The sequence below is a fragment of the Arvicola amphibius genome, chromosome X, assembly GCF_903992535.2.
Source record: "Arvicola amphibius chromosome X, mArvAmp1.2, whole genome shotgun sequence".
Classification (NCBI taxonomy): Eukaryota; Metazoa; Chordata; class Mammalia; order Rodentia; family Cricetidae; genus Arvicola; species Arvicola amphibius.
The window spans coordinates 74,440,047-74,455,224 of record NC_052065.1 but is presented as its reverse complement, the minus strand read 5'-3'; the positions used below and the strand labels follow the sequence as shown (position 1 = coordinate 74,455,224).

The window sequence follows — 15,178 nt, the reverse complement described above, 5'->3', positions numbered from 1 at the left end:
CACTTCCTAAGTACCCTACACCAAATCCATTTGTTTTTCTCACTCTCACAACACCTCTCACACATTCTAATCATCTGCCCTTCTCCCACTCCACACACCCAACACATCTATCCTCTGCACTCTCACCCCTTCAATCCATCTTCCCTCCTCTTTACTCTCTTCACCCCTATCTCCCAGGTATCTGCCCTTCTTTCACCTCCCACCTCCCCATACCCAATCCATTTGCCCTTGTCCTCACTTTCCCTCCTTACCTCCTCTGTATCTCATCTGTTTTCCCTTCTCTTCCACCCCCAATCCACACTTCTTGTTAACCATAGTTTGAAAAATGTACAGTATTTCTCTAGAAAAGTTTGGAGAGGCATAACTTTGCTCAAAGCAATAATACACAGCTGATAAAGTGAACCACCAAGTTTTTATTATAACCATATAATTGTGCTTAGATTACATTGCATATCTTTTTGTCCACTCCCGAGCCAATTTATCATACTGTTGTAAATCCGTGTGGTAGACCTTCGCAATTTCAGGAACCAGTGGAAGATCTGGATTTGGATTACACAATAGAGAACGGATAGAAAGAAGAACTTCAGAAATAGTAATTGTGGGCAACCACTCAGAACCCAAAATATCTAGAAAGATGCTTCCATTTTGGCCAATATTTGGATGGTAGATTCGATTAATAAATGAAATCCTGGGAGGCTTAAAGGGATAAGTGGTTGGAAAGTGAATGCTTAGGAAAAATACCCCTCCCTGGTAGGGGCTGTCTTCAGGCCCCATTATGGTTGCTTTCCAATGAAACATGTTTTCTGCCACTGGCTCTGCAGAACACTGTGATGGAGGATCTTGAGACATGGCAAGTAACTCCTTCTGTATTCTCTTAAGAGAAATTGCCTCCAAAGTAGGATGAAACATCTTCTTCACTGGGTATGGCAGCTTGTAGATGACTCTATTGAACCTAGGGATTAGAGAAAGATAGAAGATGATATATGAGTAGGCTGAATTCAGAACTGGATGAAGCAGACAGAGTGTCAAGGGCTAGAGACATACACTCCTCGACTGTACCTGAAGGGCTACGAAAACTCCTAGGGCATTGGGTCAGGTTCCGGAGCATCCACTGTAGCTGCTAGGAGGCTGTGAAGCTGTGAGGCTGAAGTATTCCAAGCAGACACAGCTCCAAGAAGAGACAGATAACCCCAGCTCTGGGCAGTGGGCTGCTGGCAATGTTGGAGTATAACCACCTTCAACGTCTAGATAGGTGTTAAGGAATATTCTGTGAGGTCACAAAGGATGTAATGATAAGTGATAGGCATGTGGGTGTCAGTGTGGCATCTATGTAGGTTAATATGGGTGGAGCATGTGGTCAACATGTTTATTAATTTTAGAAGAATGCACTAGAGGAGCATGATGGGAGCAAGCAAAAAATGACTGAAGCTGGCCATGCCTCAGGCCCTCAGTCAGCAGTTGCTCTTTGAGCTAATAAGTAGAGTCAAAATGAACCTTTTCTACTCATTCAGAATAAATCAGTCAACCCTCCTCTACTCATTATGGTGACTTTGTTGTAATTTTTATATTTTTAAGTTGAACACACTACAGTTCTTAATTTTACGTATTTCCTAAGGATGATATCCTCTAGTGTAAACAACTTTAGAAAAATTAATAGAGATAATCTTTTAAAGGTAATTATTGGATATATTTTTATAGATTTTCACATTAATAAAAGTCTTCGAAAATTCAACTTTGATGTTCAAATGCTTAAAGTTTTGATGAAATTCTGACAGCAAAGAGGGAGAAAATAATAACAATAATAAATAATAAAAGTAAACCATTGCTTTTGCTAGTATTCAAAAGCAATGGATTTAATGACAATTGTGTAGTTACACCTAAAGTAATAATATAATATTTTATTTGTATGACAATTTGATTGAATGGTTAATATTCCTCTTAATTTTTAAAAAGTCCTCCTGTAAAGAATGTACTCAGGGGGAATATTTATCTATTTATTCTTGTTGAGTCTGGAATAGTCCCATAGCTATTTTCCACTGGTGCTTATGAAGAGTGTGTTTCAAACCCTTTACTAGTACTTCCAAGTCTTATAGAAACTGGCATTGATAATAAACTCAGATAATTTGAAAATAAGGAAGAGGAAAATAGGACAATAAAGTGGGTTCATTGTTGTATTTTACAATTTTAAGGAAATTAAAACACTTTATGATGTGTTACAATAAGGATATGCTTACTCTCCATGGATTTTTGTAAGCTGCATGGACTTTCTTTCATTACAGAAAACCTGTATTCCCAAGAACCCATTTTTAGAGGGAGGTGTAGTAAGAAGATGATATTTTTTTCTAATCAAATAATGATTTATATATTGAAAAGAGGAGTAAAGAAGTAAAGTAGGAGATATGTTGTCATTTTCTTTTATTTGACTCCCTTTTTAAACAATGTATCACTATGTTGTTTACTGGACTTACTGGCCTGAAACATATATTCATTGATTATATTTCTTTAACACATTCTAAAATTTGCAAGACAGTAATGCCCATCTTATTTTAATTTACCATGAGGTTTTAAAATAATCATAAGCACATTGGATTCAATTATAAAGTTTCCTTTTATATTTCTATCATTTGGGAAAATGTGATGGTAATATATAGTGTATATCACTAAGGTCTAAACAATATTAGTTCATCACTTAAGAAAAGAAGTTTTAGAAGCCAAGGACAATGGCACTGGGTTTTGATCCTTCTGCATGTACTGGCTTTGGGGGTCTAGCCTGTTTGGATGCTCACCTTCCTAGACCTGGATGGAGGGGGAAGGACCTTGGACTTCCCACAGGGCAGGAAACCCTGACTGCTTTTCGGACTGGAGAGGGAGGTGGAGAGGAGTCGTGGGAGGGGGAGGGAAATGGAGGCAGGGAGGAGGTGAAAATTTTTAATAAAAAAATAATAAAAATATTTAAAAAATAAATAAAAATAAAATAGACATTTAAAACAGAAAATTCTATTTTAACACTATTTTAAACTGTTATTTGTTCTTTCTCAAGTTATTTATTTTTGTATCCACTAGCTGTGATACTCTGGTGTTTTGTGTAATACAAATTTTCACTTATCTAGCCTTATAAGTTTTTCATGTAATATTGGTATTATAAACCAACATAAATATAATTTAAAACTGGAGAGATAACTAAGAAGTTAAGAGCATTTTATGTTCTTTCAGAGTACCCAGTTTCAATTCTTAGCCCTACATGATGGCTCACAGTTGTCTGTAATTGCAGATTCGGGGCATCTGACACCTGTTTCTGGCCTCAATGGACACTAGCATGCAAGTGGTGCAATATATACATCTAAGCACATACAAAAACATAAAATAGAAATAAAAAACTCCAAAGTTTTAATAAAGGATATATGTATCTAGAAGAAAATTGAACATGCTATGAAACCAACAGCACACACAATATAGTGTTAATAAAAGTTTAACTTCTAATCATGGAAGTTTGTACTTACATAAAAGGATGTTGGATTCTCTGAGACTAGTGTTAGTGTTTGTGAGTTACATTGTGTATGCTAGGTAGCAAACATGGATCCTCTGCAAAGAGTAGCAAGTACTTTTAACCCTGATCCATTACTCTAGCACCTAACTCAAATACCAAAATTGCAAGGACATTTTCCTCCTTTTCTTAGAAAAAGAGATTTTTAAATCATTGCACTATCTTGGATAATATTTGTTCTTATTTTCTTTCTTTGATTGTTATAAAACAAACTTACAAAAATCAACTTAGAGAAAGAAATCATTTATTTCAGCTTACACTTTCATATAGCAATCCATTATTGAAAAAAATTGGGCAGGTATTCAAGTAGGAACTTGAAGCAGATACCATAGATTTGATTTGCTTGTTAGTTCACTCACAGATTCATGGTTAGCTTCATTTCTCATGCTGTGCAAAAACAGCTTCCCAGGGTATGGTGCCATGTTGTTAGAGTTTTACTCTTACTGTTTACCCTTTTAAGTAAAGCTTCCAAACAAATAACACACACACAAACACAAACAATGCAGAGAGAGAGAGAGAGAGAGAGAGAGAGAGAGAGAGAGAGAGAGAGAGGGGTTGGGGGAGGGAGAGAGAGAGGGAGAGAGAGGAGGGTTATTCTTACTTATAAATGCTCAGCCGTAGCTTTGCTTCTTTCTAAACAGCTTTTCTTAAATTATCCCAATATTTTTTGCCTCTAGGCTTAATTCTTTTCTTACCTCTTTACCTCTGTAATCTTACCTTTTGCAAGTGACTATTAACTGGCCATTTTTTCTTCCTCATTGATCTCTCTGTTCTCAGATCATTTTCTCTAAGATTTCTCCTCCTATTTCTTTCTGCTTGCCTGCCCTCCTATCCTTTGCCCTGCTATTTGACCACTCAGCTCTTTATTAGACCATCAGGTGCTTTAAACAGGCAAAGAATCCCAGCTTCACAGAGTTAAACAAATGCAACATAAAATAATGCAACACATATTTGCATCATTATAACAAATGCTCCACAGCATAAATAAATGTAGCACATCTTAATATTCTACAACACTTATTACTTTTTTCTAAACAAAAATGAATGGTTGTTGGGGAATATAGTAAGGCAGGAGCAATGAGAGAAAGGGCTGGCAGGCAGAGAATATAAATAGAAGAAGAAATGAGGAAGATGAGGATCAACTAGAGAACACAGGCAGGAGGAAAATAGGGGTCTAGCCATCCAGCTAGCCCTGGAGTAAATGTGAAACTAAGGTATACAGAAGTAAGAAAAGCATAAAAGCCCAGAGGCAAAAACGTAGTTGGGATAAGTTAAGAAACGCTGTCAAGAAACAAGCTAAGGTAAGGCCAGGCATTTATAAGTAATAAAAAAATCTCCATGCATTTATTTGGGAGCTGGGTAGTGGGCTTCAAAAAAGCCAACAGAGTAAAACATCCCACAACAAAATATTTTAACTTCAACACAGTAAAACTATATACAACAAAAAGAGTTACCAAGTACCATATTTAAACTATTTGTATTTAGAAAATTCAGAGAAAATACTCATATATATGGGGGGTGTAAAATCTTAGTGATTCCAAAGTTTTATACCTAATTTACTTTCCATAATAACTAAAGAAAACTGAAACTCAAATTACTTAGTGTTTTACTCCATGAATGAGCCAGAAGGATGTAGTAATATGTAACAACAGAGTCATTTTACTGCCTGGACAGTTGTTCAAAGTTCCTCTGCAACATTAGAACATCCATCTAAAGCCTATAAGTCTAAGTATCTGGCAAACCTTGCAGTGAAGCAGAAAATTTGAAGGACTCTCCCACACTGTATTGGAAAAGTTCATTAGTCACTTTACTCTGTGTTCTGAAGAATGTTTGGCAGACTCTTACATGAAGCAGGAACCCTGAAGGACTATCTGTCATTATTTTGGCAAAGTTTGGCAAACATTTTACTGTGGATCCTCCATGTCAAGTTTATACAGCATATTGCCAAACAGTCAAGGCAAAGGCAGTTTCTTGTCTAACCTTGCCAAAATGAAAGGAAAATCCTATGCAGTTTCTTTGTTACCCATCATTTTCTTTGAAGTAAACTGGTACTGCCAGGAGCAGAAGTGTTTCATTGTCATAAAAAGTCCCTAAGTTAACAAAATATTTTAAATGCCATATTCTATAGGTCTTTCAATTGTTTGAAAATCATCTGTCTAAAATATATCAATTTTACCTTGAAAATATACCTAATGAGAAATTTTTAATTATTATAAGTTAACTACTAATCACATTTCTTATTTATACATTGCATTTTTATATGAACTACATAAAAACAATACCCTAGACAAAAGTATATATACAGTGTAACAAAATTAAATTTGTATCAATGTACCAAAATCCATGCCAATGCAAAATATGAGATTAATAGTTGTCCTTTTATCCTATATTTCCCTAAATTATAAAATACATTCATAACCCAACAAATAAACAAATGCCTCCCACAATCCAACACTTAGGAATGTGTTCATTGAGTTTTCTAGACTGCTTCTTGCTGAATTATGATCAAGGATATTTAAGGTTTCTGAGGAAATTGGAGAAAATAGCCAAGTCCTGGGAAGACCAGTGGAAACCTTTGTTGATACATATCACCTCTTAAGGTACAGGTGTTCTCCTATGATCAAACCAGATCCATATTAACCTAGAACATATCTACAGCCTCTTGTATCCTCTGGAAACAAAAGGAAAACCCCCTTTCCAAAGCATTTTAACTTCCATTAGACAAATACTTTTTTAAATTTTTCAATGTTAAGGCATTCCTAAAGTATATACACTGGTTTTTTTTTCAACAGTCCCTCTTTCAAATACAGGTCTCTGAGGAGCTGTTGGTTGTTTATCAACATTCAAAAAATTCAGAATCAAACTATATATGATTAAGAGTCAATGAGTATTTTTCAACTCTATGTAGCTTTTTCTTTTTTATTGTTTTACTTCTCTCTTTAAAGACTGTATTACTTTAAATTATTTCTTTCTATGACTATTCATATCCTTTTCTTTCTTTCTTAAGCCTATGCACACTGTATACCACACTGGAAGCTGTTTAGAGATTTTTCTGTTTTTACTTATTTTATTCCATATCTTTTGGTCATTTTTGACTGCATGAACAAACTTTAGAGTGTTAAGCTACAATTAGATACTCTTCATGGCTATTGACTGGCTCTGCCTGCTTCTAGGTTCATAGGAGCCAAGCCTAAAGCTCACAGCCTGGTTGGAGATTTGTGACCAAGAACTGCATTAAACATTTGTAGCTATGGACACCTGTACCTGTATTGCCACAAAAGTTTTAACTTAGCTTGCTGTTGCTAGTTTTTATTTATCACTTTCTGCTGAACACCACCACCTCTTAAAAGAGCCCTGTAATTTTTTTTTTCCTTTCTTTCATTTTTCTTCCAGCTTTCTTAGGCCCTACATGGAAAGCCAGGCCCACACTGGTATGCCAATATGTTTTTGGCTAACTTTTTACTCTTTGATTTTTTGGGGGGCTGTCCACCACACAGTTCCCAAACAAATCACATATATGGAGGCTTATGTTTACTTATAAATGCCCTGCCTTAGCTTGGCTCTATTCTAGCCAATAGTTTCTTAACTTAAATGAACCCATCCACCTATTGCCTCTTTGTTTTTCTTTTTCTTACCTCTGTAATCTTAGTTTCTCTCTTACTCTACAGCTGGCTCTGTGGCTGTGTGACTGGCCCTTTCTTTTCTCACACCTTGACATCTCTGCTTTCAATAATTTTCTCCCAGATCTCTCCTCCTGTTTATTCTCTCTGCCTGACAGACCTACCTATCCTTTTTTCCTTCCTTGCTATTGGCCATTCAGTTCTTTATTATGCCATCAGGTGTTTAAGACAGGCAAAGAATCCCAACTTTACAGAGTTAAACTAATGCCACAAAAGAATGCAGCACATCTTTGCATCATTAAAACAAATTCTCCACAGCATAAATGTAACACATCTTAAAATTTTATTTTCTAACAGTGTCACTTAGAGTTTCCTAGGCTTTCCTGCTTCAAATTATCTGATCCGAAAATCCCTCTCATCAGTGTCCAGCATTTTGATTTAAGTCCATACCTTAGCTTGTTTTCATTTATCAATAGAGTAACAATAAGTATCTCTTTCTAAGTTTCAAAATAAATCTTTCTAGTAGTATGTGTAACAGGGCATTCAAACATTTATTAAGAATAATTGGTATATGTTTTGAAAACTAACAATAAATTGGATGTTCTGAATTGTTTTAATTATACTGCATGTATTACAGGTAAAGATATGCTAGAATAATTTAAAATTCAAGTGGCATTAAAAATTATAGAAAGCACCTGTTTTTACATTGGTCATCTACTATCTATAAAGTTTATTGAGTTTGTTCATAACTTCCTCTACATGCTGTTGTTACACATGCAACAGCAGATGATTCACAAATTATACTGTCCATTTCTATAGTAATCTACTGCTAATAATCAATTAAGATATTTTTCATTTCTAAGTGGTCCCAAAAGTAGGTTGATCTTAATATGCAGATACATGGGAACAAAGAAAACTGTTTAAATTGAATAACCATTGTATAAAGCTCACAGATAATCAGAAAGTTCTTTCATCATTGATTGAGATTAGAAATAAGCTAAAGATGTAGTAGAGGAGTAAACAGTTTAACAGAAGCTAAGATTATTGTTAGCTGTAGTGGTTTCCACACAAACAGGTAGTTTAATAGAAGTTAATATTAGTTAGATAGGAGATTCTGACCTTTGTTCCTAGAATAAAGTTAGGTAATTGTCCATGTTATAATTGTCAAGTTATACTTGAAATTGCCTCACCAAAATATAAAATGGAGGAACCTCTGAAATGACTAGCCCCACCAGAGAAAGAAGGTGGTAATTCCATATGCTTTTTGGAGACAGGGTTTCTCAGTATAGCTTTTGGAGCTTGTCTTAGATCAGGCTGGCCTTTTACTCAATAAAGTTCCACTTGCCTCTGCCTCCCAAAGGCTGGAATTAAAGATAAGTGCCACCACCACCACTGGGCTTTTGCTTTTGTTTTTATGAGAAAATATTATGCTACTTTTACAAATACCTCATATTTTGTTTCTCTTTCAAAATTAATTCATTCTTTGACTATGGTTTGCATATTTGTATTTGACTCTGAATACATTCGTATGCTTTATTCCCCCATTCTAGTCCATTTTCTCTTCTTTCTACAAGTCTCTCTTCAATTTTCCTGTCTCTAGCGTCATTTTTACTTTTGTTTCAAAGCTCAGTAAGTTTAGCCAGAGCTATAGGCATGAACATCAGTATGGCCATCCATTGAATCATGAGTGACTCACCAGTAGCTAAACTGTCTCCTCTGGCATTCTTCAACAGGCAGTAGTTTCCCTGGGTGAGGCAGGACATCATAATCTTGTCAACCATCTGTGACTTGAGGCTCATATAGATATAGACCCATTGTAGGCAACTAGCACTGTTGTAAGTTCATGATTCCAAGGACAGTATTGGTAAAAAAAAAAGATAGTAATTAACCATCTTACACTTCATCATACAGCTCTTATATTCCTTCTTGTACATCTACTATGATATTTCCTGGGACTTTAAAGAGATGACACAGATTTCCCATTTAAAGCTCTGTACTCAAATGTAACTTGTTTTCAACATTTTGACTAGCCCTGAGTCTATATTAAGTACTGTACACTGTAAAAGGAAAACATATGTGGTCAAAGATGTTATCAGCAGTTGTTTGTGGGTACAAACATAAATATATAGAAGGATATCCATCTGTGCAAATAATAATATCAAGAGGTCTCCTAGAGCCAGTAACCCCTCACAGACATGAATTTTTGGCCAGGTTTAGAGTCCTTTTTATGGTCTAGGCCTAAAATTCAATTTAAAAAGTGGTTACCTCTAGTAACAGTAATCTCACAAATCACCTCTAAGTGCAGGTCACCTGCCAAGTCAATACTGAAGCATAGTGGTTAAAGCAATGGATGATTTTTTTTTTCACCCAGCTGCTTGAATAGCACTTTTGGGAACTAAGAAATGTAAGAATTAGAGAGTAAAAATTTAGTGAAGTCCAAGCACAATTTCTCTGTAGCTTAAAAACAAAGTATATACTGTCTTCAGCAATAGTATTGTATAATCTAGGGATTGTGGGCAACCATTAGCAATGTCAACAGTATATGTTATTTTGAAGAGCCTATGGAGCCTTTTTGACAAACAGCTCATATGGAAATACCCTACAGTAGGCCTTGATTTTTTTTTTTGCCCACAATTGGCTTCTGGTATCTGAATTATCTATCCATGTAGGGACCTTAATTTATATATACATACACACACACATATATATATATATATATATATATATATATATATATATATATTTCTTTGAGAATATCATACATGTATATAATATATTTTGATAATATATAACTCCTTCTGTCCCCATCTCGTTCATTGCTCACCCACACACCTCTTCCTCACAATTGCATGTCTTCTATTTTTAAATTTCATTTCACCTAAAACACTTGAGTTCAATGTGAGCTTCCAATATATGCATGCTTGAATGAACATTCATTGGATCATAGGTAACTTATGAGGGGACACACCCTTAAAATCACTGATTCTCTCTTCCACAGGAACTGTCAATACTTCCTCAGTTAGAAGTGGTGTCTGGAATGCCCATCTCCCAGGCATGCAAGAGGAGTGTTTACTGGCTTGATCTTGTGCAGGTCTTGTGTCGACAACCACAGTTGTTCTGAGTTCATGAATGAAATGACACTTCTATGTCTTGAAGACAGTATTTTCATAACAGTCCTTGTGGTCTCTGGCTCTTACCATCTTTCCAACTCCTTTAACATGATTTTCTCAGCTTTTATGGAAGGGCATGTGACATGGATATTCTATTTGGGATTAAGCACTCTTCAGACATTTATTATTTACATATTAATCACTTGTAAATACTTTTATTAGTTGTCATCCACTGTCAAAAGTAGGTTCTCTTATAGGATTTGATAACTGGACTATTGTATAATTATAAGGATATTTATGTTGAAGGGAATTTAATACAATATTCACATATTAAGATAACACCAGCAGATTCTCCTCTAATGTTTATGATCTCCCCAGCCTTGTGTCCTGGGTAATTTTACTTCTACACTTCCATGGAGTGAACCTAGAATGAATTCAGAAAGTGGTTTATTACCCTCATAACAATTCATGGTGTTATTATACCAATGGGCATATGTTACAGGCTCTAGTTCCCCCATCTTCCTTAAGTCTCCTCCCCAACACTTTCTTTTGCTCTTGTATCTATAGATATTATAATATCATTCCATAGTTTTAGGAATGTTTCAAATACCAAATATTTATTATTTGTCTTCCTAAGGCATTATTTATATAAGGTGGGGATATGCAAATTTGTAGAGAGCATGAAATAATGGATTGAGACTAAAGGTGTATATCTGAAGTCTTTAACATGATTAGTATGACGTAATTTGACTTTGTTATATGGATTCCTTATCCATTGTTGTTAATGAAACTGAATATTGAAGCCAGCATGCTGTGTTCCAGTCTTAGGTCTATCGACTAGCTGTGAGAATGTGAATAAATTATATAAAATGCTCATACTTCATGCCTGTTCATCTGTACAGTAATGGTAATAAATCTGTCTTATTTGGACTGTATTATTAGTTTATGTAAAAATTACTTTAGATAACATCCTATCTGTAATAAGCATTATATAATATTAGGCATAACTAATAATGTCATATTATCTGAATGATCAACGAAAGTGTAATCAAAATATTTTCTAAAAGAATAGAACATATTTATTTTGTTTTCTAAGACAATAACAAAAATTATTGTGCTATATCCTTTATAAAATTGCCTCAAATATACTATTCCTAATTCAGTTATCAGAAGAAATATGTTAACTTATAAATATATAACAATTATTGGACACAATCTAAAATTTACTCTTAATGGTTCAATAATACAGTGTTAACCTGATATATAGTGATTATAAAATTTAGTTAATATATACAAGGTACTATTTTTCTGTTAATGATTTGTTTATGCTCAGTAATAGTACTATAATTCAAAGCAATGTTTAGTTTTCCAACAAAGCAAGTGTTTACTATATATCTTCTGAATATTACTAAAATTCATTTGAATGTGGAGATAATATGTGCTTTGGTATAAAACAATAGGAAGTGTGATGTAGGTGGGACTTCTATTTATCTGTTGTTTCATTGGTTAATTAATAAAGAAAACTGCTTGGCCTGGTATGTCAGAACATAGGTAGGTGGGGAAGATAGAACAGAATGCTGGGAGGAAGAAGGCAGTGAGGCAGATGCCATAGCTCTCTTCTCTGAGAAGGACACAGGTTAGAATCTTCCCAGTAAGCCACCACTTCGTGGTGCTACACAGATTATTAGAAATGGGTTAACCAAGGAATGAGAATTAGCCAGTAAGAGGCTAGAGCTAATGGGCCAGGCAGTGTTTAAATGAATACAATTTATGTATTGTTATTTCGGGTGTAAAGCTAGCCATGGGGGATCCGGGTGGAACAAAAAGCAGGCCTGCTTGGCTCATCACTACAGAAGTGAGAACAATAACTGATAAGGAATAAATTTTGAATAGAAAGTATAATAAATACTCTTTCATGCATAGGGGAAAAGAAATTTAGATATATTACTTTTGACTTAAAGAAAAATAATTAATTGAGAAAAATTGTGATGCATAGAATTTTTATCAAATTATTGCTTCTTATTTGTACATTAGCTAGTATCTGTCTTCTCTGATATTTTAACTAGTAATAGTACATTTGAGATAAGGTTTTACAGGATATTGCTGCTATCAGTGAATCTGTTATAAAAGTATATTCTATGTTACTTAAATATTCATTAAATAGACTTTTTTCTTCCTGACCTCACATTTTGCAAACACAAATAAAAACTAGCTGTGAGAAAGTGATAGTGGTCATAGTTAATATTAGCTGAAATTGATTGGTCTGTAGTTTAAAAACACTAGGTTGCAAGTTATCAGTTATGAGTATTGCATTTTTCTTATACAGGCTGTTTTACAGTAAGATGTAAACATGAAATCAGATCTACCACTTGGTTGAGAATTATACAAAGTAAATATATATATATATATATATATATATATATATATATATATATATGAAATAGTGTATTCCAGAAAACTGATATCTGAATACATCTTACAGTAATTAAAAACTTGGTTCAATATTTCTTAAGAATATTACTATTTAAATTGGTAGTTCATTATGCTGATTTATAGTTAGAAGAATCATCTGGAATGAGAAAATCAGAGGATTGTGAAAGAACTTAAAGCTTTATGATTAGTTAATCATAACACTAATATGACACCATTCATCAAATTAAACATATCAGCTACTTATTTGATGAATTATCTATGTTAGAGACAAATAAGGACTTATATGGTTTGAGTCAGGATCTGGCTCTAAAATTCTTTGAAAAAAATTATAAGATTTTATTTAATAATTGAGACCTACACTAATGTTGTATGGCACTATACTATGTGAACAAACTTCTAATTAACCTAGATAGGAACCTGGTGTAGGAGGCCTTCTGTATTTGTGTTGCTTTCATTGGTTATTAAAGAAATTGGCTTGGCATAGTTGATAGGGAAGAACTTAGGTAGGTGGAGAAGACAGAACTAAATGCTGGGAAGAAGGGCAGAGTGAAAGATATCATGAAGCTCCTGCCTGAGACTGATGCTGGTTTGAATCATTCCCGGTAAGCCACAACCTCATGGTATTATACAGATTATTAGAAATGGGTTGAATCAAGATGTGAGAGTTAGCCAATAAGAGGCTAGAACTAACGGGCCAGGCAGTGTTTAAATGAATACAGTTTCTATGTGATTATTTTGGGTGTAAGCTAGCAGGGTGGCCAGGATGAAAAGCAGGCTCTCTCTCCATACAACAGAGTGGCACCCAACATGGTAAACTGACTCCACGTAAAACCTGAGAGGGCTTGAAAAGGAATTCTAGACACAAATATAGAGTTTAACACAGTTTTTGCTGTTTGCTGGTGGCATGGCAGAGAGGTTTTCCTGACTCAGCAAAAAAAATTCACACCATTTTAAAACCAGGCTTCCTGGGCCCTGCCACCAGTGCAAATTCCACCTATGGAGCATTTGTGAGTCTGGATGTTTGTGTACCCACTTGGGGTCGGGAACAATGTACCTGAGACCATGCCTATGGCTTGGCGCTCCCTGCCTGGGCAGGCAGTGAAGTCAGGTCTACTAGACTTGGGCAGGTGGGAGAGCACGGTGGATTCCCACCACCATACAGAGAGATGCTTCCAGGCTGTGCAGTGTTCTGCATGGCAGGTTTTGCTGTAACTCAGAAGCTTTTATGTGCTGCATGCTTATTCTCAGAGTTTGAGTGCAGAGCACAGCTCTTGCCTGGTAGCCGAAGAGATAGCAGAAATGGTATGCCCACCATTTTGAAATTGGAGGGAGGTGGAGCCAACATCCAGAGCAGCTGCAACAAAGCTGGTTAGCATTTTAAAAGCTCTTCAAGACAGTAGAGAGTTAAAGACAATGCAAGAGGAGAGATTCAGACATAAAAGACCTCTAAATGGGTCATAGTGTTAGATAAAGTCATAGGCTTGGGAAGGAGAAGAAAAAGTATACAAAGTCATAAAATAAAGTTAATGCTTTAAAAAAAGGGTAAAGTCTTTGAAGAGACAGAGTACAGATAGTCATAGATAAAAAATAAAAATAAGCCATGTAAAAATGGAAAATTCACAGAGAGTCTGGATTCTGTGTATTATTGTATTTTCTTTGAATTTTTTGACTGTGAAGGAGCTAAGTACAGAGAGACGTTTCATTGTGTGGGCTGTTATGCCAAACCAGCATGTATATAATAAAGGTATCTTGATTTCAGAAGTTGGGTCCAAGGATATGATGCTTTGGAAAAGAGGTTCTTCTTTTTTTTTTCACAGAGAATGTGGACTTGTAGATTGCTTCTAGACCAATATGTTATGATATACCATGCCCTCCTGAAAGGTTGCAGTAAACACCCTAAAAAATGCTTCACACAACTGCGAACTGAAATGAACCTAGCATACAGGATACACCATGAAAGAACTGACTAACAGTGCCCCCTTATAGCATGAAGCAGTTTGGAGAGAAAAAACTATGCCCATAGTCCCAAATATTGCTTATAAATATTCTTTTACATTTAAGGGGGGTGTGATATAGATATGAAGAATTTGCATTGGTATGGGTTTTGCTTTATTGATATAAATTTAAGGTCAATCTTGTTATATGTGTATTTCTGCTCTTGCTTAAGGTATTGTGGTTGTGTAGTTTATTTTAAAATGTAATGTATAATTAGGAAATTGTACTAATGAGCTGCGGGCAGGCCTGCTCTTCTTCCTGCCCGGCTCCCTGCCGCCTGGCTAGCTTTGCCCCAGAAATAATTACACGGAAACTGTATTCATTTAAATACTGCCTGGCCCAATAGTTTCAGCCTCTTATTATCTAATTCTCTCATTTTGACTAACCCATATTTAATAATCTGTGTAACACCATGTGTGGTGTCTTACCGGGAAAGATTCAGCATGTCTGACCTGGTGGCTGGCTTCATGGCGATT

At 35.2% G+C, this 15,178-nt stretch overlaps 1 protein-coding gene across 1 annotated transcript; it reads right to left on the bottom strand.

The window, feature by feature from the left end:
* Positions 1 to 441: 441 nt before the first annotated feature.
* On the bottom strand, positions 442 to 909 carry LOC119805473 (ubiquitin-conjugating enzyme E2 2-like). The gene has a single exon (XM_038317440.1). The coding sequence runs from the start codon at positions 907 to 909 to the stop codon at positions 442 to 444; it is 468 nt and encodes a 155-aa protein (XP_038173368.1).
* Between the last annotated feature and the right edge of the window lie 14,269 nt (positions 910 to 15,178).

Excerpts from the sequence above, each read along its gene's own strand:
- LOC119805473 (XM_038317440.1), bottom strand. The coding sequence starts at position 909 with ATGTTTCATCCTACTTTGGAGGCAATTTCTCTTAAGAGAATACAGAAG.